The 26,378-nt window shown below is 41.4% G+C and overlaps 1 protein-coding gene across 2 annotated transcripts; it reads right to left on the reverse strand.

Moving 5' to 3' along the window:
• Positions 1 to 16,879: 16,879 nt before the first annotated feature.
• On the reverse strand, positions 16,880 to 26,139 carry siae (sialic acid acetylesterase). Of its 2 annotated transcripts, XM_041871727.2 has the most exons (11): positions 25,822 to 26,139; positions 22,632 to 22,796; positions 22,136 to 22,293; positions 21,883 to 22,021; positions 21,553 to 21,733; positions 21,320 to 21,438; positions 21,070 to 21,203; positions 20,775 to 20,929; positions 20,369 to 20,555; positions 17,690 to 17,844; positions 16,880 to 17,190 (listed from the first exon to the last, which is right to left on the reverse strand). In XM_041871727.2, exons 1-11 carry the CDS (start codon positions 25,877 to 25,879, stop codon positions 16,914 to 16,916), a joined length of 1,728 nt encoding a protein of 575 aa, XP_041727661.2. In that variant the 5' UTR covers positions 25,880 to 26,139; the 3' UTR covers positions 16,880 to 16,913. The 2 variants fall into 2 exon arrangements, with proteins under 2 accessions (XP_041727661.2, XP_041727667.2); XM_041871733.2 differs by lacking the exons at positions 16,880 to 17,190; positions 17,690 to 17,844 and adding an exon at positions 19,095 to 19,785.
• Positions 26,140 to 26,378: the final 239 nt, after the last annotated feature.

The following is a 26,378-nucleotide window of genomic DNA, read 5'->3' on the forward strand; positions in this document are numbered from 1 at the left end:
ATATTATTATTATTATAAATGTGCCTTTAGAGGCCATGCAATTCAGTACTCATCTCGAAAACAAAAGCAATTTAGGTCAAAAGAGTTTATACTAAGAAAGGAAATAGAAAATCTAACAGAACAGATAGATGGCAATAAAAACTGTAACATAGAGGCTCAGAATAAATTAGAGGAAAAACAAAAAGAAATGGAGAAACTTATTCAAGAAAGATCAAGTGTAATATATTATAAAAATAAAGCAAACTGGATGGAATATGGAGAAAAATGCACAAAATTCTTTTTTAATCTTCAACATAGGAATGCTACCAAAAATAACTTAATGAAGCTGGTTACAATTGACGGAGTCACCCATAATTCACCAAATGATATTTTGAAGGAAGAAACAAAGTACTTTAAGCATATGTTTTCTTTTCAGTCGCCTCCATCTCCTCTAACTGAAGCTAATTGTAGAGATTTTTTTTCTATTGATAATGTCAAATTAACAGCCACACAGAAAGACTCATGTGAAGGTGAAATTACAGAGCAGGAACTTCTGGATGCAATTAAAGACTTTAAGTCCGGGAAAACTCCAGGGTTGGATGGCATACCAGTCGAGGTATACCAAACCTTTTTTGATATACTAAGCGGACCGTTATTAGCATGTTTTAACCACTCCTATGTAAATGGTAGATTATCTGACACTCAAGAAGAAGGTCTGATCTCATTATTATTGAAACAGGATACAAGTGGAAAATATAAAGATCCAGTCCATTTACAAAATTGGAGGCCCCTTACACTTCAGTGTTGTGATGCAAAAATCCTAGCAAAATGTATAGCGCATAGAATTAAAAAGGTATTGTCGGATATTATTCATTCTAATCAGACAGGTTTTTTACATGGACGATACATTGGAGATAATATAAGGCAAGTATTGGAAACAATAGAACACTATGGAAAATATGGGAAACCAGGCCTGCTATTCATAGCAGACTTCGAAAAGGCATTTGATAAAGTTCGACTTGGGTTTATATATAAATGCCTGGAGCATTTCAATTTTGGAGAATCTCTTATAAAATGTGTCAAAATCATGTATAGTAACCCTAGGTGTAAAATAGTAAATAATGGCTATTTCTCAGAAAGTTTTAAACTGTCAAGAGGAGTGAAACAAGGATGTCCACTATCGGCATATCTATTTATTGTGGCCATCGAGATATTAGCTATTAAAATCAGATCCAATAATAATATCAGAGGATTAGAAATACAGGGCTTAAAAACAAAGGTGTCATTGTACGCTAATGATTCATGTTTTCTTTTAAATCCACAACTAGAATCCCTCCACAGCCTCATAGAGGATCTAGATACATTTTCTAACCTCTCTGGATTACAACCAAATTATGACAAATGTACTATATTACGTATTGGATCACTAAAAAAATACAATTTTTACATTACCATGTAGTTTACCAATAAAATGGTCTGATGGTGATGTGGATATACTCAGAATACATATCCCAAAGGAAATAAATGATCTCACTTCAATAAATTTTAATAGAAAGTTAGCAAAAATAGATAAGATCTTACTACCATGGAAAGGAAAATACCTGTCAATTTGTGGAAAAATCACCCTGATTAACTCTTTAGTATTATCCCAGTTTACCTATTTGCTTATGGTCTTGCCTACGCCTAGCGAACAGTTTTTTAAATTATATGAGAAAAAATATTCAATTTTATTTGGAACGGCAAGCCAGACAAAATTAAAAGAGCATATTTATATAATGAATATGAATTCGGAGGACAGAAATTATTAAATATTAAAGCATTAGACCTATCACTAAAAGCTTCAGTCATACAAAAGTTATACTTAAATCCGAACTGGTTCTCAAGCAAATTAGTAAGATTGTCTCACCCAATGTTCAAGAAAGGCCTTTTTCCCTTTATTCAGATTACAACCTCTCACTTTCAGTTATTTGAAAAGGAAATAATCTCAAGAAATGTCACTATTTCTAAAACAAGCCATAGAAAGTTGGTTGCAATTTCAATTTAATCCTCCAGAAACGACAGAACAAATAATGCAACAAATATTGTGGTTAAATTCAAATATACTAATTGACAAAAAACCTTTATTTTTTGACAGAATGTTTAAAAAAGGTATAATCTTCGTAAATTATATCATCGGTAGGACTGGTGGAGTTATGTCGCACATGCAGCTAACAAAAACATATGGAAATGTCTGCTCTACCCAAAATTACAACCAAATAATTGCAGCCTTACCGCAAAAGTGGAAGAGGAAACTGGAAGGGGGAGAAAGTAAGGAACTTGTCTGTCGGCCTTGCATTAAATAACATAATTGGTTAAGGAAAACTGTGATAAATAAAAAAGTATATCAGTTCCACTTAAGGACCAAAGGATTGACAGCCGTCCCATATAGATTGCAAAATAGTTGGGAAGAGATCTTTGACGTACCGATCCCATGGCATAGTGTTTATGAACTGACACGCAAAACGACACCGGATTCAAAAAATTAGAATCTTTCAATTTAAATTATTATATAAAATTCTTGCTACCAATAGAATGTTATTTATATGGGGGATACAATCTTCCCAGCTCTGCAGGTTTTGCTGTGAAGAGACAGAATCATTAGATCATTTGTTTTGGTTCTGTCCATTTGTAGCTTGTTTTTGGACACAGGTCCAGGAATGGCTAAAGGATTGCAATATTTACCTGGAACTAACCTTGCAGATAGCATTACTGGGTGATCTGAAAAGTCATAGTCAATCAATCAATAATATAATAATACTTTTAGCCAAAATCTTTATTTTTAATTCACAATCTGTAGAAGCAATGAGAATACAAAGGTTCAGAATTTTTGTAAAACATCACAGTACGGTCGAAATATATATGGCAAATTGAAATCCTATATGGATGGTGTTAAGAGATAGATGGGAGGTATTGAATAGAGTTGAAGGATGGGACTAATAACAAATAACAACAAATAATAACAAAGATAGCTAATAATGTAAGCATACTGTGTCCATAATAAGTATATAGGTTGTATGTTGGGACTTTTGGGAAGGAGCACAGTTAGAAAGATATGGCATATAGAAGCAAACCGGATGGACACCATGAAAATGATCGGAGAGGTTGAGAGTAGAAGAAGTTCAGGAGCAAAAAAAAATAAATATATATATATATATATACATATAATAGAATTATTGTAAAATTAACTCTGTCCATAAGGTGTAGATAGTAAGTATAGACCGTAAGTAGAGGCCTGGGCATTGTTGTTCACTAATTTACTCCAAGTAGGGAAAGGATGGTGGGGTTGAAAAGTAATAAAGGGGAGTATATATATAAAAAATAAAAAAACATGGGGGATTGGAAGTGATGCAGACAATTACATTGATAGAAGATACAATATATCTGCAATATTAAGCTGATCCATTCCCCCTGAAAAAAAATAATAAATAAAAATAATAATAAAAACTTTCACACATTTACAGTGGGGAAAAAAAGTATTTAGTCAGCCACCAATTGTGCAAGTTCTCCCACTTAAAAAGATGAGAGAGGCCTGTAATTTTCATCATAGGTACACGTCAACTATGACAGACAAAATGAGAAAAAGAAATACAGAAAATCACATTGTAGGATTTTTAATGAATTTATTTGCAAATTATGGTGGAAAATAAGTATTTGGTCAATAACAAAAGTTTCTCAATACTTTGTTATATACCCTTTATTGGCAATGACACAGGTCAAACGTTTTCTGTAAGTCTTCACAAGGTTTTCACACAGTGTTGCTGGTATTTTGACCCATTCCTCCATGCAGATCTCCTCTAGAGCAGTGATGTTTTGGGGCTGTCGCTGGGCAACACAGACTTTCAACTCCCTCCAAAGATTTTCTATGGGGTTGAGATCTGGAGACTGGCTAGGCAACTCCAGGACCTTGAAATGCTTCTTACGAAGCCACTCCTTCGTTGCCCGGGCGGTGTGTTTGGGATCATTGTCATGCTGAAAGACCCAGCCACGTTTCATCTTCAATGCCCTTGCTGATGGAAGGAGGTTTTCACTCAAAATCTCACGATACATGGCCCCATTCATTCTTTCCTTTACACGGATCAGTCGTCCTGGTCCCTTTGCAGAAAAACAGCCCCAAAGCATGATGTTTCCACCCCCATGCTTCACAGTAGGTATGGTGTTCTTTGGATGCAACTCAGCATTCTTTGTCCTCCAAACACGACGAGTTGAGTTTTTACCAAAAAGTTCTATTTTGGTTTCATCTGACCATATGACATTCTCCCAATCCTCTTCTGAATCATCCAAATGCACTCTAGCAAACTTCAGACGGGCCTGGACATGTACTGGCTTAAGCAGGGGGACACGTCTGGCACTGCAGGATTTGAGTCCCTGGCGGCGTAGTGTGTTACTGATGGTAGGCTTTGTTACTTTGGTCCCAGCTCTCTGCAGGTCATTCACTAGGTCCCCCCATGTGGTTCTGGGATTTTTGCTCACTGTTCTTGTGATCATTTTGACCCCACGGGGTGAGATCTTGCGTGGAGCCCCAGATCGAGGGAAATTATCAGTGGTCTTGTATGTCTTCCATTTCCTAATAATTGCTCCCACAGTTGATTTCTTCAAACCAAGCTGCTTACCTATTGCAGATTCAGTCTTCACAGCCTGGTGCAGGTCTACAATTTTGTTTCTGGTGTCCTTTGACAGCTCTTTGGTCTTGGCCATAGTGGAGTTTGGAGTGTGACTGTTTGAGGTTGTGGACAGGTGTATTTTATACTGATAACAAGTTCAAACAGGTGCCATTAATACAGGTAACGAGTGGAGGACAGAGGAGCCTCTTAAAGAAGAAGTTACAGGTCTGTGAGAGCCAGAAAACTTGCTTGTTTGTAGGTGACCAAATACTTATTTTCCACCATAATTTTCAAATAAATTCATAAAAAATCCTACAATGTGATTTTCTGGATTTTTTTCCCTCAATTTGTCTGTCATAGTTGACGTGTACCTATGATGAAAATTACAGGCCTCTCTCATCTTTTTAAGTGGGAGAACTTGCACAATTGGTGGCTGACTAAATACTTTTTTTCCCCCACTGTAGATGGCCGGGCAGGGTGGGTGTGGAGCCAGAGACAGCAGGGGTTCAAACTGTAGAACCCAGTTCCTACATTTGAATATAAAAATTGATTTTATCAAACAAAACTATGCTACATTTTATCTCTGGGACCATCAGGATGACAAATCAGAGCAAGATTACTGAATGTTAGTACATTATTTACCTTCAGAGGTGAATGTATCAAACCAGTTGCCGTGATACGTTTTTTGTTGTTGTGCACTCTCCTCAAACAATAGCATGGTATTTTTTTCACTGTAATAGCTACTGTAAATTGGACAGTGCAGTTAGATTAACAAGAATTTAAGCTTTCTGACCATATAAGACATGTCTATGTCCTGGAAAGTTTGCTGTTACTTACAACAGTCATGCTAATCACATTAGCGCACGCTAGCTCAACCGTCCCTTATATACGGGACACCGATCCCGTAGAGGTTAAAGTTCCACCGTGAAGATTGACGCAGGCTGCTAACACATATTCAGGAATTGGGGGTGGGAACGTTGTAATGATTTCCATGTGTAGCAGAGAAATAACAACAAATAGGGCACTGACTGACAGCTGTCAGTGTAACTAGCTAGCATGTTAACCTTAGCCAGCTAATGAAAGTTATGTGAGCACCATTTCAGTTAAGACGGGCATACTGAAAGTCAGGAGAAAATAATTATTTCAGAAAAAGACTACCAGCCAACCTGTCACGAGATGAGTCTTAGCTAAACCGTGCCTATACGAGCTGTTGACATATTGAGGGTTGACGAATGTCTGACTCTTGCCGTTTGATAATTCAAGTGAAACTGTGTCCGATTCCAGACATCATTAATATTTGGACATGCACACGGACATTATGAAATAGCTATATTCTTTGTTCTCTATGTTATAATTTCAGCAGGCTAGCTACTGTTTCTATATATCAATGCATTAGGGTCTTTCTATAAATAATGGGGCCAATGTGTGACATTGGGATCAACATTTCAAAATGGTTTGAAACAAAAATAAAGATTTTTATGCAGTTTCACATGTGTACTTAGAGGAATATATGCAAATTAGCCCATAACTCCACCCTTACAACAACATAGGCCTAAGACTATACATCCTTTAAGCAGGGTTCATACAGACATTGACAATTAAAATTCCAGGACTTTCAGTGACTTTGTCAAGTACTTAATTGTAATTTTCAAGGGACTCAATGTTATACAATTGTATAATTTATATAATTGTACATATAGGGCCTAATATAGCAACCAGTATTCAACGTCCATCCATGTCTGAGGACGTCGGGAGATTACGTGGAAACCGGCCCCTAGGGGCAACAGTGAGCGCTGTTCCCTTCAAGTAGGTTTTGGTGTTGTGAACGGGGCTGGCGGATAGACGTAAGCACCTGCCTCTGGTGCCAAAGGTTGCATGTTCTAATCCAGAGATATAATGTTTTTTTTGTTTTTTTTGTTTTAAGCCTATCCCAAACCTTAACCCTTACCTTAACCATTCAGAGTTAATGTCTAACCTTACGATTTCAGAGTTAAGGACTAAACATAACCCTAACCTTAAACATTCTGAATGAATGCCTGAACTTAACCTTAAACACGTTTGGAACAACTTTGAAATTTGACATTTGAGAAACATGGATGAACGTCTAATTCTGATGTGAGACTGTGAGAGCTTGTTGCAGCTAGAGCATTTTATTGAATATAGCTATGTTCCCCTTTATATCTTAATGTAATTACATGAACAAATTGGCAGATTATTATCAATGACTTGTAACAAGTTGTCCAGCGTAGGAAATCCTCACTCGTACCCTAGTTTATAGAAAGACCCATTATCTAAATTGCGCAGCTATTATCAATGCATTACCTAAATTGCGGCGATTGGTTTTGTAGATCATTATGTAGTTATATTCAAGAGAATTCAAAGACGCACACAATGAACTATTGGCAGCAGTTTCACACTGATGACTCAAGAGGAAACCAAGGGGCCAGGGGGCCAAGGTTCCAGTCTAGAAGTACGGTTTCGACTGCTCTTACAGTTTTGCTTCAGTACTGCAGTTTAACTGACGCGGACCCAGAAATAAGAATTCCATAGACGGCCACATAGAGAAGTCAGATTAGAAAATTCCTAATTACACACTTTAGTCATCACCTTTGTGCACAAAGCATCCATTTAATTATTCAAATAATTTATCACAGCTGAAGATATAAAAATGTTAAATTCATCCAATGTCTGCCATGTTTTTGGATAATGTGATGATGTCGTCCCTGCTCGTGCTGCTCCCTGTGCACTAGAGCCCTGCACGGGCATACATTTTAAGCCCTACCCACGACGTTCAGGCCCTACCCTACCCAGGCCCGATTACTTCTGCCAAATTTAAGGCCCAGCCCTGCCCGAAATAACTTCCTCCATAAGTAAATCCATTAGATGCTCCTCTCTTTGTCACTCGCAGGCAGCTCGCTCTGCTCATGGGGGCTCTGAGAATGTGAGTATCCATAGCAATGGCTCCTCTGTTCAATGAAGAGACAGGAGAGAGCAGTTAGCTGTTAGCTACTTTTCATCACTCTAAACTCCAACAAAACTCAAGGAACATTATTATTTTCTGTGAAATAATCTCTCCTGTTTTACAGTGCCTTCAGAAAGTATTCATACCCCTTGACTTATTCCACATTTTGTTGTGTTTCATCCTGAATTCAAAATGGATTAAATTGATTTTTTTCTCACCCATCTATCTACACACAATACCCCATAATGACAAAGTGAAAACATGTTTAAGAAATTTTTTGATAATTTATTGACAATGAAATACAGAAATCTCATTGACATTCCAGGGGCCTTTCCCTAACCGGATCCTGGTCAATGACCAGTATATCAACGTTACCTATGACCAGAGAGTCTCTGTCACTCAACTCACATATATCTTTGAGGTAAGTCTGATCGCTGTAGTTGTAATGTGTACTTAGGTATAGTGTAGCGTTTCTACCGACCATGAACTGGATGGGCTGGATGAACTGGTTCTGTTGAATAATTTCTTTGTTATTGTGTCAACAGCTCAGCATGTTGTCATGCAAGCTTTTACACCTTGCTTAAAGGGAAATGTAAAACATGTTCAACTTCATATTCATCATTTCCAGCACCACCAACATCAACATGTGAAAATGGCGCGTTTCTATGTTTTGTAGTAAAAAAAAGAAGATAACTGTTTCCAATGACATCATCTACCAATTAGTAGACAATAAGTAGGCAATGCCTACTGATAAATGGTTAAAAATCACGATGCACACTGATGATGTCATTGGAAACACTTATCTTTCTGTCTTTATTACTAGAAAACATAAACGCACCATTTTCACATATGCTGATTTGTGGTGGTGCTGGAGATTATGAATATGAAGTTTGATTAAAAAAAAATATCCCTTTAAAGGGATAGATCGGGATTTTGGCAATGAGGCACTTTATCTACTTCCCCAAAGTCAGATGAACTGGTGGATACCATTTTTATGTATCTGTGTCCAGTATGAAGAAAGAGGTAGTTTTGCGAGTCAATGCTAACTAGCATTGGCGCAATGACTGGAAGTCTGAAGAAACAGCTAGCTAACGCTAGTTAGCAACTTCCTTCAAACTGCACGCAGATACACTTCCGGTCCAAAGTTTTAGAACACCTACTCATTCATTGCAGAATAATAGTGAAGACATCAAAACTATGAGTGGCGCAGTGGTCTAAGGCACTGCATCGCAGTGCTAACTGTGCCACTAGAGATCCTGGTTCGAATCCAGGCTCTGTCGCAGCCGGCCGCGACCGGGAGACTCATGGGCGGCGCACAATTTGTCCAGGGTAGGGGAGGGAATGGCCGGCAGGGATGTAGCTCAGTTGATAGAGCATGGCGTTTGCAACGCCAGGGTTGTGGGTTCGATTCCCACGGGGGGCCAGTATAAAAAAATATATATCTATTCACTAACTGTAAGTCGCTCTGGATAAGAGCGTCTGCTAAATGACTTAAATGTTAAATGAAATAACACATATGTAGTAACCAAAAAAGTGTTGAACAAATCCAAATATATTTCAGATTCTTCAAATAGCCACCCTTTGCCTTGATGACAGCTTTGCACACTCTTGGCATTCTCTCAACCAGCTGCATGAGGTAGTCACCTGGAATGCATTTCAATTAACAGGTGTGCCTTCTTAAAAGTTAATTTGTGGAATTTCTTTCCTTCATAATGCGTTTGAGCCAATCAGCTGTGTTGTGACAAGGTAGGGGGGGTATACAGAAGATAGCCTATTTGGTAAAAGATCAATTCCATATTAAGGCAAGAATAGCTCAAATAAGGAAAGAGAAACGACAGTCCATCATTTCTTTAAGACATGAAGGTCAATCAATATGGAACATTTCAAGAACTTTGAAAGTTTCTTCAAGTGCAGTCGCAAAAACCATCAAGCGCTATGATGAAACTGGCTCTCATGAGGACCACCACAAGAATGGAAGACCCAGAGGATACGTTTATTAGAGTTACCAGCCTCAGAAATTGCAGCCCAAATAAATGCTTCACAGAGTTCAAGTAACAGACACATCTCAACATCAACTGTTCAGAGGAGACTGTGTGAATCAGGCCTTCATGGTCGAATTGCTGCAAAGAAACCACTACTAAAGGACACCAATAAGAAGAAGAGACTTGCTTGGGCCAAGAAACACGAGCAATGGACATTAGACCGGTGGAAATGTGTCCTTTGGTCTGGAGTCCAAATTGGAGATTTTTGGTTCCAACCGCCGTGGCTTTGTGAGACGCGGTGTGGGTGAACGGATGATCTCTGCATGTGTATTTCCTACCGTAAAGCATGGAGGAGGAGGTGTTATGGTGTGGGGGTGCTTTGCTGGTGACACTGTCTGAGATTTATTTAGAATTCAAGGCACACTTAACCAGCATGGCTACCACAGCATTCTGCAGCGATACGCCATCCCATCTGGTTTGGGCTTAGTGGGACTATCATTTGTTTTTCAGCAGGACAATGATCCAACACACCTCCAGGCTGTGTAAGGGCTTTTTTCAGGATGGGCTGGATGAACTGGGTCTGAATTCTTTCTTTGTTATTGTCAGCAGCTCGGCATGTTGTCATGCATGCTTTTCCACCTTGCTAAAAGAAAAGTATATGGGGAAACCATTTCTTAAACAGACTGTTTCTTCCTCAGATTTGCTGCTCAGGGGTAAGGGCACCCTGTGATGCTCTGTCACTGTGGGTCCCAGCTCCCATACTGCAGTGGGGCGTTAGCGCCGTCCAAATGTCCACCACTAACTGTTTCATGAACAATGTAGCCGGCCTGCGCTACGCATGGAGGGACTGGCCTTGTGACTTTAAGGCATGTCCTATTAACAGTGCTGATGGGGTTCTACCTGCACCTCCCTTCACTCTCAACCGCTGGCCAGGCAAGTGGCAGTGAGACGAGAACCCCCCTCTCCTAGGAATGAATTAGTCCACCCAAATATGGTGTGGTGGTTAACAAGATGCACTAGTGTCAAGACTGGAAATGAAATGCTAACCGTTTCCTCTTGAGGCATCAGTGTGAAACTGATGGCAGTCTTTCAGTGTGTGTATCTTTGAATTCTCTTGAACATAATTATCTACAAAACCAATATCCTCTATGGATTGTTTACAATTGCACTGAAGCTGAATTTTAGTATAATTTGTTTTCACATGGTATTCTACATTTAGTTACGCAGTGGGAAATGTGTTTTTGAATTATACAATATGAGCAATAATCATTATTACCTTGTGGTCCTCTGTAGCTCAATTGGTAGAGCATGGCGCTTGTAACGCCAGGGTAGTGGGTTCGAACCCCGGGACCACCCATACCTAAAAATGTATGCACACATGACTGTAAGTCGCTTTGGATAAAAGCGTCTGCTAAATGGCATATTATTATTATTAATATTTGATGATCAATGAAATAAATGAGTGGGTTTTTTATTGAAATGCCAGGTGTAGTCCATCTACATTGTCTACCAAATCAACTATAGTTAAGCAATAAGGCAGGAGGGGGTGTGGAATATGGCCAATATACCACAGCTAAGGTCTGTTCTAAAGCGTGACGTAACACTTAGTGCCTGGACACAGACCTTAGCTGTGGTATATTGGCCATATACCACAAACCCACGAGGTGCCTTATTGCTATTAAACTGGTAACCAACGTAATTAGAACAGTAAAAAGTAATGATTTGTCATACCCGTGGTATACGGTCTGATATGCCAATCAGCATTCAGCGCTCGAACCACCCAGTTCATAGTACAAACTACACAGTGGTACGTACAGTGGCCAACTTGAAGGTGCTCTACACAAAGGGAGCTGCATAGGGTGGTCGGATCAACATTTCAAGAACTTTGAAAGTTTCTTCAAGTGCAGTCGCAAAAACCATCAAGCGCTATGATGAAACTGGCTCTCATGAGGACCACCACAAGAATGGAAGACCCAGAGGATACGTTTATTAGAGTTACCAGCCTCAGAAATTGCAGCCCAAATAAATGCTTCACAGAGTTCAAGTAACAGACACATCTCAACATCAACTGTTCAGAGGAGACTGTGTGAATCAGGCCTTCATGGTCGAATTGCTGCAAAGAAACCACTACTAAAGGACACCAATAAGAAGAAGAGACTTGCTTGGGCCAAGAAACACGAGCAATGGACATTAGACCGGTGGAAATGTGTCCTTTGGTCTGGAGTCCAAATTGGAGATTTTTGGTTCCAACCGCCGTGGCTTTGTGAGACGCGGTGTGGGTGAACGGATGATCTCTGCATGTGTATTTCCTACCGTAAAGCATGGAGGAGGAGGTGTTATGGTGTGGGGGTGCTTTGCTGGTGACACTGTCTGTGATTTATTTAGAATTCAAGGCACACTTAACCAGCATGGCTACCACAGCATTCTGCAGCGATACGCCATCCCATCTGGTTTGGGCTTAGTGGGACTATCATTTGTTTTTCAGCAGGACAATGATCCAACACACCTCCAGGCTGTGTAAGGGCTTTTTTCAGGATGGGCTGGATGAACTGGGTCTGAATTCTTTCTTTGTTATTGTCAGCAGCTCGGCATGTTGTCATGCATGCTTTTCCACCTTGCTAAAAGAAAAGTATATGGGGAAACCATTTCTTAAACAGACTGTTTCTTCCTCAGATTTGCTGCTCAGGGGTAAGGGCACCCTGTGATGCTCTGTCACTGTGGGTCCCAGCTCCCATACTGCAGTGGGGCGTTAGCGCCGTCCAAATGTCCACCACTAACTGTTTCATGAACAATGTAGCCGGCCTGCGCTACGCATGGAGGGACTGGCCTTGTGACTTTAAGGCATGTCCTATTAACAGTGCTGATGGGGTTCTACCTGCACCTCCCTTCACTCTCAACCGCTGGCCAGGCAAGTGGCAGTGAGACGAGAACCCCCCTCTCCTAGGAATGAATTAGTCCACCCAAATATGGTGTGGTGGTTAACAAGATGCACTAGTGTCAAGACTGGAAATGAAATGCTAACCGTTTCCTCTTGAGGCATCAGTGTGAAACTGATGGCAGTCTTTCAGTGTGTGTATCTTTGAATTCTCTTGAACATAATTATCTACAAAACCAATATCCTCTATGGATTGTTTACAATTGCACTGAAGCTGAATTTTAGTATAATTTGTTTTCACATGGTATTCTACATTTAGTTACGCAGTGGGAAATGTGTTTTTGAATTATACAATATGAGCAATAATCATTATTACCTTGTGGTCCTCTGTAGCTCAATTGGTAGAGCATGGCGCTTGTAACGCCAGGGTAGTGGGTTCGATCCCCGGGACCACCCATACCTAAAAATGTATGCACACATGACTGTAAGTCGCTTTGGATAAAAGCGTCTGCTAAATGGCATATTATTATTATTATTAATATTTGATGATCAATGAAATAAATGAGTGGGGTTTTTATTGAAATGCCAGGTGTAGTCCATCTACATTGTCTACCAAATCAACTATAGTTAAGCAATAAGGCAGGAGGGGGTGTGGAATATGGCCAATATCCCACAGCTAAGGTCTGTTCTAAAGCGTGACGTAACACTTAGTGCCTGGACACAGACCTTAGCTGTGGTATATTGGCCATATACCACAAACCCACGAGGTGCCTTATTGCTATTAAACTGGTAACCAACGTAATTAGAACAGTAAAAAGTAATGATTTGTCATACCCGTGGTATACGGTCTGATATGCCAATCAGCATTCAGCGCTCGAACCACCCAGTTCATAGTACAAACTACACAGTGGTACGTACAGTGGCCAACTTGAAGGTGCTCTACACAAAGGGAGCTGCAGAGGGTGGTCGGATCAACTTTTTGAAATGTCTCCTTATGTCAGGTAAGTAACATAGTCATAGCACAGTAGTCGATAGGCATGTACTCTTCTAAAGTGTTAGGCAGTTCACATATGAATAATGTGAGAACACAAAGCTATATTCCAATATCGATACTAGCATACCACTTACGATGCATGCATTGCTTCATTCTAAGTGGTATGTTAGTGTGGGTATTAGAATGTGGAACAAGAGGTTTACCAGTGACTTTATGTTCCAGTATCCATCCCCGGGACAAGCAGGACGTGGCCTACAGACTGTCTCTAGGGGCGAGAGCTGTGGCTTATGGGGAGAATGGCATCTCATTCCAGGGGCCTTTCCCTAACCTGGTCCTGGTCAATGACCAGTATATTAATGTTACCTATGACCAGAGCATCTCTGTCACTCAAGCCACATATATCTTTGAGGTAAGTCTGATGGCTGTACTTGAAGTCGCGGTGCCTGGGTAAAATCCCTTGGGAAGCCAAGCCAGGGGAAAAAAATGCCATATTACAATTTATAGGATGCCAAATTACCACCTATGGATTGTGACAATTGCGTTGTTTGCTCTATAATCTGTTAATTCATATGCCTTGCCATCGTGGTATATAGGCCTAAGGCCGAGACAATAAGAAGAGACAGTGGCACATTCAACCTCACCTTTGTTTCATCACAAAACCGGAGAGCAACATCTCTCTGGTGAAGTCCACAAAGCATATCGCATGTAACGAACAGTTACATTACCTATAGCATGATTAAGCAAGTTAATGTTTCCGACATTTTCGGACTACTAAACAACTAGGCCTATTGATTTGGAACCACAGAGAGTTACTGCACGTCGCAAAGAAAATAGGAGCTACCTCCACTATTCCAGCACCATTTCAACTTCAACATCATCAAATCACCTATGCTTAGTCTAATACAGTGACATCTAAAAGATACCAAAAAAACGAATTACCTACGGTATTCCAGGAACAGGGTTGCCTACCCCTGCAGTACACACTTTTACGTTTTTGTTGTCCTAGGCTACCTGGATAAAATGCTTACTCGCTAGCCTAACTTCCTTCCATGGGCAACGATGAGCCAGCTAGTTAACATTAGCCTACTACATCTAGCTACTTATTGAACTTCCATCTTCTCAGGCCAGGGGCACAATGTATGCATTTATGGTTGGATCAGAATCGCCGTTATAATCATTGGCCAGTACGGAGAATTAATTAAACCACAAGTCCAAATTCCTATTTTCATCCATGGCTAATTTAGGAGAGGGACAATTTTAGCTAGCTAGCTAGCCACGGGAGGACAACGACACAACAAGATGCAACAGTTTAAGTTTGTTCTGTCAATGACGTTTGGCTTCTGATGTGACGTGATTGGTGTGAAGCCAAATCCAACTGGCTTCCTTGACACTTTTTTTGGTGCGCCAGGACCATTCACGGTTGAGCTCACTCAGTTTACTTCAACGCTGATTGGCTATTATTCACTTATTTTATTATCAAGGGAGGCCGAATGCTCGCTGGCTTCCTTCGCATTCAATGCTACGGACGGCAATAATGTCATACTATTTTTGACCAGACAGCATCAGATAAATGGGCTACACATACAGAGACGAGCTTTTTCGCTTGCTCGGATGCCTTCTCCGGTGCGAAACATTAAGCCTCTTGCAAATTATGAAACAGAGAGACGAAAAAGATTATATATGTATTTTTGTCTTGGTAAATTTTTTGGGGAAGCCTGGCTTCCCTTGGCTTCCATGAATTCTCGCCACTGTGTAGTTGTAATGTGTACTTAGGTATAGTGTAGCGTTTTTACCGACCATGAACTGGATGGGCTCGATGAACTGGTTCTGTTGAATAATTTCAATGTTCTTGTGTCAACAGCTCAGCATGTTGTCATGCAGGCTTTTACACCTTGCTTAAAGGGATAGTTTGGGATTTTGGCAATGACGCCCTTTATAACTACTTCCCCTGAGTCAGATTAACTCGTGGATTAAAAATACATGTACAATACTGGTCAAGAGTTTTAGAACACCTACTCAGAGATCTGGCCGTGTGGTGCCAGGACAACAACCTCTCCCTCAACGTGACCAAGACAAAGGAGATGATTGTGGACTACAGGAAAAAAAAGAGGACTGAGCACGCCCCCATTCTCATCGACGGGGCTGTAGTGGAACAGGTTGAGAGCTTCAAGTTCCTTGTTGTCCACATCACCAACGAACTATCATGGTCCAAACACACCAAGACAGTCGTGAAGAGGGCACGACAAAGCCTATTCCCCCTCAGGAGACTAAAAAGATTTGGCATGGGTCCTCAGATCCTCAAAAAATTCTACAGCTGCACCATCGAGAGCATCCTGACTGGTTGCATCACCGCCTGGTATGGCAACTGCTTGGCCTCTGACCGCAAGGCACTACAGAGGGTAGTGCGTACGGCCCAGTACATCACTGGGGCAAAGCTCCCTGCCATCCAGGACCTCTATACCAGGCGGTGTCAGAGGAAGGCCCTCAAAATTGTCAAAGACTCCAGCCACCCTAGTCATAGACTGTTCTCTCTGCTACCGCACGGCAAGCGGTACCGGAGTGCCAAGTCTAGGTCCAAAAGACTTCTCAACAGCTTCTACCCCCAAGCCATAAGACTCCTGAACAGCTAATCATGGCTACCCGGACTACTTGTACTGCCCCCCACCCCATCCCTTTTACGCTGCTGCTACTCTGTTAAGTATTTATGCATAGTCACTTTAACTCTACCCACATGTACATATTACCTCAACTACCTCAACTAGCCGGTGCCCCCGCACATTGACTCTGCAACGGTACCCCCCTGTATATATAGCCTCCCTACTGTCACTTTATTTTACTGTATATATAGCCTCCCTACTGTCACTTTATTTTACTTCTGCTCTTTTTTCTCAACACTTTTTTTGTTGTTGTTTTATTCTTACTTTTTTTGTTTAAAATAAATGCACTGTTGGTTAAGGGCTGTAAGTAAGCATTTCACTGTAATGTCTGCACCTGTTGTATTCGGCGCATGTGACCAATAAAATTTGATTTGATTTGACCTACTCATTCAACGGTTTTTCTTTATTTTTACTATTTTCTACATTGTAGAATAATAGTGAAAACATCAAAACTATGAAATAACACATATGGAATCATGTAGTAAACAAAAAAGTGTTAAACAAATCCAAATATATTTTATATTCTTCAAATAGCCACCCTTTGCCTTGATGACAGCTTTGCACACTCTTAGCATTCTCTCAATCAGCTTCACCTGGATTTTTTAAAATATATTTTTTATTTTATTTAACCTTTATTTAACTAGGCAAGTCAGTTAAGAACAAATTCTTATTTACAATGACGGCCTACACCGTGCTTTTCCAACAGTCTTGAAGGAGATCCCACATATGCTGAGCACTTGTTGGCTGCTTTTCCTTCACTCTGCGGTCCGTCTCATCCCAAATCATCTCAATTTGGTTGAGGTTGGTGGATTGTGGAGGCCAGGTCATCTGATGCAGCACTCCATCACTCTCCTTCTTGGTAAAACACTACACCATACCTTAGTACACATTACAAGTACAGCAATCAGACTTACCTGAAAGATATCTTTGGATTGAGCGACCGAGATTCTCTGAGCATAAATAATGTTGATATACAGGTCAGAGACCAGGATCCGGTTAGGGAAAGGCCCCTGGAATGAGACGCCCTCCTCCCCATAAGCCACAGCTCTCGCCCCTAGAGACAGTCTGTAGGCCACGTCCTGCTTGTCCCGGGGATGGATACTGGAACATAAAGTCACTGGTAAACCTCTTGTTCCACATTCTAATACCACACTAGCTTAGGGCCAGAACGATACCAGTTTCACAATACTCATTAATATTGTGGCAAGGAAACAAAACACAAAGCAGATTTTACTTCTTTAGGAAAACAGCCCTAATGTTGGAAACAAACATCATTATGTTGTCATCGGGTCACAATTATTTTCCAAGCTATAGAACACAATATTTTACATACAGCAGGTTTTTAGGAACAAAAAGGAACAAAGAGTTTTGTCTGCTTTGTGTTTTCATTTTTGTCATGGAAAAAATACTGCAATACTGGTATCGTCCCTCTCCTAACTAGCATACCACTTAGGAAGCAATGCATCCTAAGTGGTATGCTAGTATCGATATTGGAACGTAGCCTTGTGTTCTCACAGTATTCGTATGTGAACTACCTAACACTTTAGAAGAGTACATGTCTATCGAATACTGTGGTATCCATTCTATGACTGTTACTTACCTGCCATAAGGAGACATTTTATCTCCTAAGTCCATAGCAACGGCCATGAATGTGTTCCTCATACGCAGGTTGGGAGCAAAGCCATAGTCTGCAGTCTGGTGCCAGTGTATGTTTGGAAATCCCTCACTTAAGGAGGCCTTTCTATACGTAGAGAGCTGAGGACAAATATATAGACAGGGTCAATTTAACAGCGTTAGCAGCAGTTGGTAACACATCCTGGTGTGATACATTGTCAAAGCAATGTAGTGATTGCTATTATGTGAGATACATTCACAGGGGATTAGGTGTTGTCACGATTTCATTTGGTGAACAAAAAGGAGAGCAGTTGTTGATAAAGCCAATCAAAATCAAAATGGTTTATTACAAGAATTCAGGGAGAACACCTCCAGAACAGAAGCAAAGAAAAAGTCTAACGGGCCTTCTGCAAGAAGGACCTTATCACACAGCACTGAATGTTCTGTAAACACCAGCCGAGAGGCTTGTAGGACATCACAATATCAGCTGATACAGGATCATAGTCACAGATACGTTAACGGTGCACCCTCGGCTCAGTCTGGTGTCAAGCTTTAACCATAACGTTTATGCGCTGCAGTAAGCCTAGCAGTTAAAGCATTGGGGCAGTAACCGAAAGGTTGTTTGTTCGAATCCTGGAGCCAACAAGGTGAAAGACCTCATGTGCCCTTGAGCAAGGCACTTAACCCTAATTGCTCAAGGGTCGCTGTTGATAATGGCAGACCATGATCCGCTTCTCCTCGAACTCCAGAAAACATCTACACCAGTGAAGTAGTGGTGAATTTTTTTTTAAGGCTCCCTTTATTTTCTATGCTTTTATCCGTGATAGGTGGGTAAATGCTTGTGCAAAATAAATTAAATGGTGTTTACCCTCGACTACACCACTGGTCTAGAAAATCTCCACACAGGTGTCCCCAGGCTGTCTCAATGGAACTCATGTTACAGGACAATTTGCTTCGGCACTAACATTCAGACGGTTCTAAAAAGTAACCAGGAAGAGAGGAGGCTACAGAATCATGTTCTCTTCTGTTTAAAGGATCAATGTACATTGTTGCTATGATGTGAAGAATAAAACAGTTGATCTGACTGCCCTCTGCAGGTCTCTTTGTGTAGAGCACTTTCAAGTTGGCCCCTGTAGCACTGTGTAGTTAGTACTATAGTTGATTTGGTTGACAATGTAGATGGACTACGCCTGGCATTTCAATAAAAACAATCTAATATTCATATGTGTCAGCATACTGAATTGTAATTGGATGCATTCTACCGTCGTATCATACTGCGCTATGATTGGTTAAGACCACCTAGGTGGTGAGGTCATCTTCAGATGATCATGGCCAGAGACACATGAACATGCCAGTTATAGCTAGCTAATAAAGAGCTAAGTTTAGAAGAATCCTGTCGTGCTGCATTTTATTATTTTGTACAAAGCATACAAAACAAGATAAACCCACTAATTTATTTCATTTTACTATCATTGATCATCAAATAATAAAACACGATAATAATGATTAACAACCATTGCTCATATTGTGTCATTCAAAAACATTTCCCACTGCGTAAATAAAAGTACAATACAATGTGAAAACAAATTATAGAAAGATTCAGAGCAATTGTAAACAAGCCAAAGAGGTGATTGGTTTTTATAGATAATTATGTAGTTATGTTCAAGAGAATTCAAAGATGCACACACTGAAAAACTGCCAACAGTTTCACACTGATGACTCAAGAGGAAACGGTTAGCATTTCATTTCCAGTCTTGACACTAGTGCATCTTGTTAACCACCACACCATATTTGGGTGGAATAATCCATTCCTAGGAGAGGGGGGTTCTCGTCTCACTGCCACTTGCCTGGCCAGCGGTTGAGAGTGAAGGGAGGTGCAGGTAGAACCCCATCAGCACTGTAAACAGGACATGCCTTAAAGTCACAAGGCCAGTCCCTCCATGCGTAGCGCAGGCCGGCTACATTGTTCATGGAACAGTTAGTGGTGGACATTTGGACGGCGCTATGGCCCCACTGCAGTATGGGAGCTGGGACCCACAGTGACAGAGAGTCACAGGGTGCCCTTACCCCTGAGCAGCAAATCTGAGGAAGAAACAGTCTGGTTAAGAAATGGTTTCCCCTGACACTTTTCTTTTAGCAAGGTGGAAAAGCCTGCATGACAACATGCCATGCTGTTGACAATAACAAAGAAAGAATTCAGACCAAGTTCATCCTGTTCATGGTTGGTAGAAACACTACAAAAATAATAATAAGATGTACTGTCACATACACCGGATAGGTGCAGTTAATTGTGTTGTTTTACAGGGTCAGCCATAGTAGTGCGGTGCCACTGGGGCAAATTAGGGTTAAGTGCCTTGCTCAAGGGCAGATCAACAGATTTTTCACATTGTCCGATCGGGTATTCGACCAGCAACCTTTTGGTTACCAGCCCAACACTCTAACCACTAGGCTAACTGCTACCCCATACCTTGATATGATATGATGATATGCCATTTAGCAGACGCTTTTATCCAAAGCGACTTACAGTCATGTGTGCATACATTTTTACGTATGGGTGGTCCCAGGGATCGAACCCACTACACTGGCGTTACAAGCGCCATGCTCTATTAATTGAGCTACAGAGGACCACCTTAGTACATATTACAAATACAGCCATCAGGCTTACCTCAAAGATATCTTTGGATTGAGTGACAGACACTCTCTGGTCATAGGTAACGTTGATATACTGGTCATTGACCAGGACCTGGTTAGGGAAAGGCCCCTGGAATGAGACGCCCTCCTCCCCATAAGCCACAGCTCTCGCCCCTAGAGACAGTCTGTATGCCACGTCCTGCTTGTCCCGGGGATGGATACTGGAACATAAAGTCACTGGTAAACCTCTTGTTCCACATTCTAACACCCACATGAGCATACCACTTAGAAGGAAGCAATGCATGCATCCTAAGTGGTATGCTAGTATCGATATTGGAACGTAGTATTGTGTTCTCACAGTATTCATATGTGAACTGCTTAACACTTTAGAGTACATGTCTATCGAATACTGTGGTATCCATTCTATGACTGTTACTTACCTGCCATAAGGAGACATTGTATCTCCTAAGTCCATAGCAACGGCCATGAATGTGTTCTTCATACGCAGGTTGGGAGCAAAGCCATAGTCTGCAGTCTGGTGCCAGCGTATGTTTGGAAATCCCTCACTTAAGGAGGCCTTTCTATACGTAGAGAGCTGAGGACAAATATATAGACAGGGTCAATGTAACAGCGTTAGCAGCAGTTGGTAACACATCCTGGTGTGATGCATTGTCAAAGCAATGTAGTGATTGCTATTATGCGAGATACATTCACAGGGGATTAGTTAGTCAGTACCTGTACAAATCCAAAAGGGAAGTCTGGTGCCGTCTGCCCCGCTGAGCTCTGGTGGAAAGCCATCCTCCAGTCATCAATCATGGAGGGAAAGGAACAGGAGTATTTCTTCTGATTGTACTCTGCATTGGCCTCGCCTATCACAGGGGCCAGGTCAGAGGTCAGACATGTTGTTAATACTGTCTTCAGTTTCTATGCTGTTACTGTATGCTCAAAGATGGGAGAAAACAAATGTGACTCCAAGCTGTTTTACCTTGGTACCAGATAGCTCCTTTGATGGTCATGTTGAGAAGTGGATGGATCATGGCATTCCACAACACAGAGTTAGTCCACACAGACAAATACATTGAAGGTGTATGTGGCATGGGGAACCTGGGTGAAAAGAACAGGACATAGGCCAACTGATATCAAGTACCATAGGTGAGACGATAATTTAAAAAGGTGCATGCTACCTGTATAATGTAAAATAGGTGCCTGTACACTTACCCCTTAATCCTGTCCAGGTCACAGTGTTGGAGTGCTCGTGGGGAGGACCATGCCTCTACAGGTGTGCCTCCCCAGCAGGACGTCACTAGGCCGATGGGGTACTTCAGCGTCTTGTACAAGTGGCGCCCAAACATCCAGCACACTGCAGAGTAGTGCTTGAAATCCCCACCGCCCAGCAACTCTGTTCAGGGTTCAGGAGGGTTAAGATGAATACCCATTAACAAAATTTATTGATCCTATTTCACAGTCAATTGGCTGACAGCTAGCATTTACATGAAATTTCACATGTAATTTAGCCAATATTAGAGACTGTGTGGAGCCTGTCCATACCTGCTGTGGGGACGGACCAGGGCACCTCCACTCCAGCCAAGTCAGTCAGCTCAGTGTAACTCTGCTCCAAGGTAGCCATAAAGATACGCACCTGAGGGAACTTGGAGGCCAGAGCTAACTCCTCTGATGCATTAAACACCTTGAGGACAAGACATAACCATGGTTATTATTAAAACTATGCAAACTCAGACTTATTTTAACATTGCAGAGTATAGTCTCTGAGAGGTAATCTTTGGAATCATGCAGTACTCACCTGAGAAGTTGTGAAAGCCATGTTGCTCTGTCCCCCACACAGCCAGACATCCCCAAACAGCACATCTGTGAGAGTGATACTGTGGTTGTTCTGGAGGACTGCAGTCACGTTGTAGGGACCGCCAGCTTCCGTTGAGTCAAGGGTCACCCTCCATATCCCTGGGAAGACATCCAAAACCATGCATCAGTGAAGCTTACGCTTATGTCTTCATGTACAAGGCAGAAAAGTGGGACACTGAGCACAATTAACTTAAAACAATTGGTGCTTTTTTTGTTCCTCACAATTCCTCATAGCTTTTTCCTAATTCTAACAAACGTGTCACTGTCACCTTTGCAGTACGACGTTAACATTTGTTAGAAAAGTAACTTGACAAGAGCTTAGGGTTTTATCAACTCTCCTTGAAATTACAGAAGTTCGGCTAACTTCATCCTCAACTTCATGACATGACTGTATACGCATGCTAAACGAAGGGCATTGTTGGGATCAGTTAGCTCACCGGCAGCCACACTGACAGCAGGTGCTTTGTTAGTGACTGGTCCTCCTGATAGAAAGACCGTGACCTCAGCATCATCGGGTCCATAGCCCCACAACACAGCCCTCTCTGGGGCCTTCTGCAGAACCATGTGATCGCCATAATAGGAGGCAAAGCGGAACCCGCCATCTGGAAACAAAAATGATAACATTATTATTATGAATCTACTGTATTAGAAAATATATATTTCTCCCACAGTCAATATTCAAGGAAATTAAACTAAATCATATTACGCATATTCAAAGTTAGACTGTCAAATAACATTTAATATTATCTTGACACATTGACCAGTTCACAGTTGCCTTGACAGTACAATTAATCATTCAATGTAGCTACAAACAATGATCCAATATATCAAACCTCTAGGCTACAGTTGCCACATCCTTTTAGAAGGAATAAAATAGTCATAGCTACAGTTCTTGACTGATTCATGTTGTTGACAGCTCATGCTGCACATTCTGACAGGTAGACCCATAGAGATCCTATTAAATTACTCGAGGGGCTATGTCATAAACCCTCAAAGTCCAAAATGGCAGCCATCTTGGTCAGGGAGAGATCCAAAACTAGTCTAATTGGAATGAATGGCAGTAGAGGCATAGGTGATGCATTTCCTGCTTTTACTTATGCAGGAAAATAAAAGTAAAGCATGTGATGTACCAGAAATGTAATGGAATTATAGTCAACCTAAAATATTGTCAATTATATATACAGTTTATACATGTTTTTACCAATTATCTGTATAAAGTTATCTTACTTTTGTTTTCTTGGAAAGCTCTGAGTGCTATTATACGATAGAATATTAGTACAGGTTTCATTTACATTCCAATAAAACATACATACAGTGCATTCAGAAAGTATTCAGACCCCTTCCCTTTATCCACATTGTTACGTTACAGCCTTATTCTAAAATTGATGAAATTATTTTCTTCCATCAATCTACACATAATACCCCATAATAACAAAGCGAAAACAGGTTAAGAATGTTTTGTAAATGTATTAAAAATAAAAAACAGAAATACATTATTTACATAACTATTCAGATCCTTTGCTATGAGACTCGAAATTGAGCTCAGGTGCATCCTGTTTCCATTGATCATCCTTGAGATGTTTCTACGACTTGATTGGAGTCCATCTGTGGTAAACTCAATTGATTGGATACGATTTGGAAAAGCACACACCTGTCTATATAAGGTCACACAGTTGACAGTGCATGCCAGAGCAAAAACCAAGCCATGAGGTGGAAGGAATTGTCCGTAAAGCTCCGAGACAGGATTGTGTCGAGGCACAGATCTAAGGAAGGGTACCAAAAACGTTCTGCAGCATTGAAGGTCCCCAAGAACACAGTGGCATCAATCATTCTTAAATGGAAGATGTTTGGAACCACCAAGACTCTTCCTAGAGCTGGCCGCCTGGCCAAACTGAGCAATCGGGGGAGAAGGGCCTTGGTCAGGGAGGTGACCAAGAACCCGATGGTCACTCTGACAGAGCTTCAGAGTTCCTCTGTGGAGATGGGAGAACCTTCCAGAAGGACAACCATCTCTGCAGCACCACCAATCAGGCCTTTATGGTAGAATGGCCAGACGGAAGCAACTCTTCAGTAAAGAGGCTTCAGTAGGAGCGGCGTCGGGACAAGTCTCTGAATGTCCTTGAGTGGCTCAGCCAGAGCCCGGACTAGAAACCGATCAATAACTGGTTGTGCCACCTTTAGCTGCAATGACTGCAACCAAATGCTTCCTGTAGTTGTTGATCAGTCTCTCACATCGCTGTGGAGGGAGGAATTTCGTCCACTCTTGCATTCAGAACTGCTTTAACTCAGCGACTTTTGTGGGTTTTCAAGCATGAACTGCTCCTTTCAAGTCCTGCCACAACATCTCAATTGGGATTAGGTCTGCACTTTAACTAGGCCATTCCAAAACTAATTTTTTGGGGGGTTTTAACCCCTTTTTCTCCCCAATTTCGTGATATCCAATTGCGATCGTCTCATCGTTGCAACTCCCCAACGTGCTCGGGAGAGGGGAAAGGTGGAGTCATGCGTCCTCCGAAACATGACCCGCCTAACCGCGCTTAACACCCGCCTGCTTAACCCCGAAGCCAACCGCACCAATGTGTCGGAGGAAACACCGTTCAACTGACGACCGAAGTCAGCCAACAGGCGCCCGGCCCACCACAAGGAGTCGCTAGAGTGCGATGAGTCAAGTAAAGCCCCCCGGCCAAACCCTCCCCTAACCCGGACGACGCTGGGCCAATTGTGCGCCACCCTATGGGACTCCCAGTCATGACACAGCCTGGGATCGAACCCGGAACTGTAGTGACGCCTCAAGCACTGCGATGCAGTGCCTTAGACCGCTGCGCTACTCGGGAGGCCCTAATTTGTTGCTTTTTAACCATTTTCATGTAGACTTGATTGTGTGTTTTGGATCATTGTCTTGCTGCATGACCCAGCTGCGCTTCAGCTTCAGCTCACACAAGGATGGCCTGACATTCTCCTGCAGAATTCTCTGATACAGAGCAGAATTCATGGTTCCTTCTATTAAGGTAAGTCATCCAGGTCTCGAGGAAGCAAAGCATCCCCAAACCATCACACTACCACCACCATGCTTGACCATTGGTATAAGGTTCTTACTGTGGAATGCAGTGTTTGGTTTTCGCCAGACATAATGGGACCCATGTCATCCAAAAAGTTGACTCAAGTTAGCCAAAAAGCACATGGAAGCACCTGGATGATCATCAACTCTTGAAAGAATGTTCTATGGACAGATGAGTCGAAAGTACAAACTTTTAGATGACATAGGTCCCATTATATACAACTCCTATCATCAACTGATTTGAGCCAGTGTATGGCTGTGGATTGACTGCACTGTATGAATGGAAGGTTGGCATATTGGCAGTTAATTTGAAAAGGTGTATGGAATCATTCCTCAAACTGTCTGGCTAGTTAACACGCATACAGTGCACATACATTCTTCACATTCATTGTTTTACACATTATCTTATCATAACACTGGCAAATCATGGTTGACCAACTCCCTGACTAACATGGCTGACCTTTGGACCATCCTAAGAAGGTTCATGTACGTTCTAGTATTCTAATTCCTAATTCTATGGGTAGACCACTGCAATCAAAATATGGATTAAACAAGAAATTAACACTCACCAGAGGCATACAAGGATCCTAAAATAGTCAGAAACCACAAATATATCCTCACACGCATTGTCTAACTTGACTTGCTACATTACAACGCAAACAATTTAGTAATTGCTTTTTAAACGCTAAATGTCGCGTGACTCTAGTTAATATTTCATCTGGAACATTAAAACGCTGTTTCTAACAACCTCCAGAAGACCATTGTGATACAGATCAAAGTCTGTCGCTCACACATGTTCACATTGATAATTATCAAGCTCGCTACAGTACTGTTTATCATAGGTCGGCAACTTCTGTTGCGCTTTGTAGAGGGGAAAAAATGCACAAACTACAGCTACTGCGAAGGACAAACAGTGCGACGGTGAAAACGTTCTGTTAGTAGCCTACAGCTTCATTGGTTCACATCCAGCTCTGGATGACAGAGACAGACAGTTGTTGAATCCTCCGTTAAGTGCCTCAATAGTGTGTGAGTGCATCAGACAAATGTTGCATGAAAATAAAATTGTATGACCATCATGACATATTTTGACGCAAATTATTAATGTTGGCTATCGTAATAATTTGAG

Source organism: Coregonus clupeaformis, chromosome 5, assembly GCF_020615455.1.
Source record: "Coregonus clupeaformis isolate EN_2021a chromosome 5, ASM2061545v1, whole genome shotgun sequence".
NCBI classification, from domain to species: Eukaryota; Metazoa; Chordata; class Actinopteri; order Salmoniformes; family Salmonidae; genus Coregonus; species Coregonus clupeaformis.

Bases quoted from the DNA above. Each gene is read 5' to 3' on its own strand.
- siae (XM_041871727.2), bottom strand. From the start codon at position 25,879: ATGCGTGTGAGGATATATTTGTGGTTTCTGACTATTTTAGGATCCTTG. The intron at 22,022-22,135 runs GTGAGTACTGCA...CTTGTCCTCAAG, and splicing joins TGGCTTTCACAACTTCTCAG to GTGTTTAATGCATCAGAGGA. The intron at 21,439-21,552 runs GTAAGTGTACAG...CTTTTCACCCAG, and splicing joins GACCTGGACAGGATTAAGGG to GTTCCCCATGCCACATACAC.